Raw genomic sequence first — 1,104 nt, forward strand, 5'->3', positions numbered from 1 at the left:
TATATCCATTGGTTTAACCTGGTTAAGAAAATTGGTCTTGACACCCTTCTCCTTAATGGAGGCTTGATATAGATCCACTAAATGTTTTGGGGTACAACAAGTACTCGCCTAGGGCCTATTGCCACCACACCTATGGCAGGCTCCTTCAAAGTTTCTGGGAGCATTGTTAATATAAGCTTTGCCTTTGTGGTGATTCACATTTTTGAAGCACGAGCCTGAATTATGCCTTAGAACCTGGTTGTGAAACTAGACACCATGATTCTTGCCTTTCCCGTTCCACCATCCTCGTATGTGTCTACATCCTCGTTTATAATTATTGCCACCAGAGGATGTGGTGTTCACTTCGAGGGAAGTAGCATTCACGTCTGGGAATGATGCAAATCCAGTAGGTCGGGACTGATGATTTTTCATCAATAGCTCATTGTTTTGTTTAGCTACCAGGAACACAGATATTAGCTGGTTGCATTCAGTGAAACCTCACTCTCTATACTGTTGCTGCAGGAGCACGTTTGAGGCATAAAAGTTGCTAAAAGTCTTTTCCAGCATATCTTCCTCGGTGATGGTTTCCCCACAGAGTTTCATCTGGGAGCTAATTCTGAACATCGTAAAATTGTATTCAGCCACTGCCTTGAAATCCTGGATCCTTTGGTGAGTCCACTCATAACAAACTCTTGGAAGAATCGCCGTTTTCTGGTGATTGTATTTGTTTCTCAATGCCTTCCAAAGAGTTAACGAATCTTCAACCGTTAGGTACTCGCTTTTTAGTCCTTCATCAAGGTGGCGACGGGTAAAGATCATGGCCTTCGCCCTATCTTGAGAAGTTACACTGTTCTCCTCCTTGATTGTTTCTCCAAGATTCATTACCTCCAAATGGATCTTGGTATCCACTACCTAGGTAAGGTAGTTTTTCCCAGTAATGTCCAGGGCAACAAAATCAAGCTTTGCCAGGTTCGCCATTTTCTTTTCTGAAAGAAAACTGAGATGTGTAAGAACTTGCAACAATATGTATTTTGGAGTACGTACTATTAGAACTTCTGTTTCTTACAAATTTTTCATTTTGATCTTCAGGCCAAAATGATAAGCACTCAAAACTTCAGGCTCGAG

The 1,104-nt window shown here is 41.7% G+C and overlaps 1 protein-coding gene across 1 annotated transcript; it reads right to left on the bottom strand.

The window, feature by feature from the left end:
* Positions 1-477: 477 nt before the first annotated feature.
* LOC137744396 (uncharacterized) lies at positions 478-861 on the bottom strand. Its single transcript, XM_068484220.1, has one exon. It carries the CDS (start codon positions 859-861, stop codon positions 478-480), a length of 384 nt encoding a protein of 127 aa, XP_068340321.1.
* Between the last annotated feature and the right edge of the window lie 243 nt (positions 862-1,104).

The sequence above is a fragment of the Pyrus communis genome, chromosome 9 (genome assembly GCF_963583255.1).
Source record: "Pyrus communis chromosome 9, drPyrComm1.1, whole genome shotgun sequence".
NCBI classification, from domain to species: Eukaryota; Viridiplantae; Streptophyta; class Magnoliopsida; order Rosales; family Rosaceae; genus Pyrus; species Pyrus communis.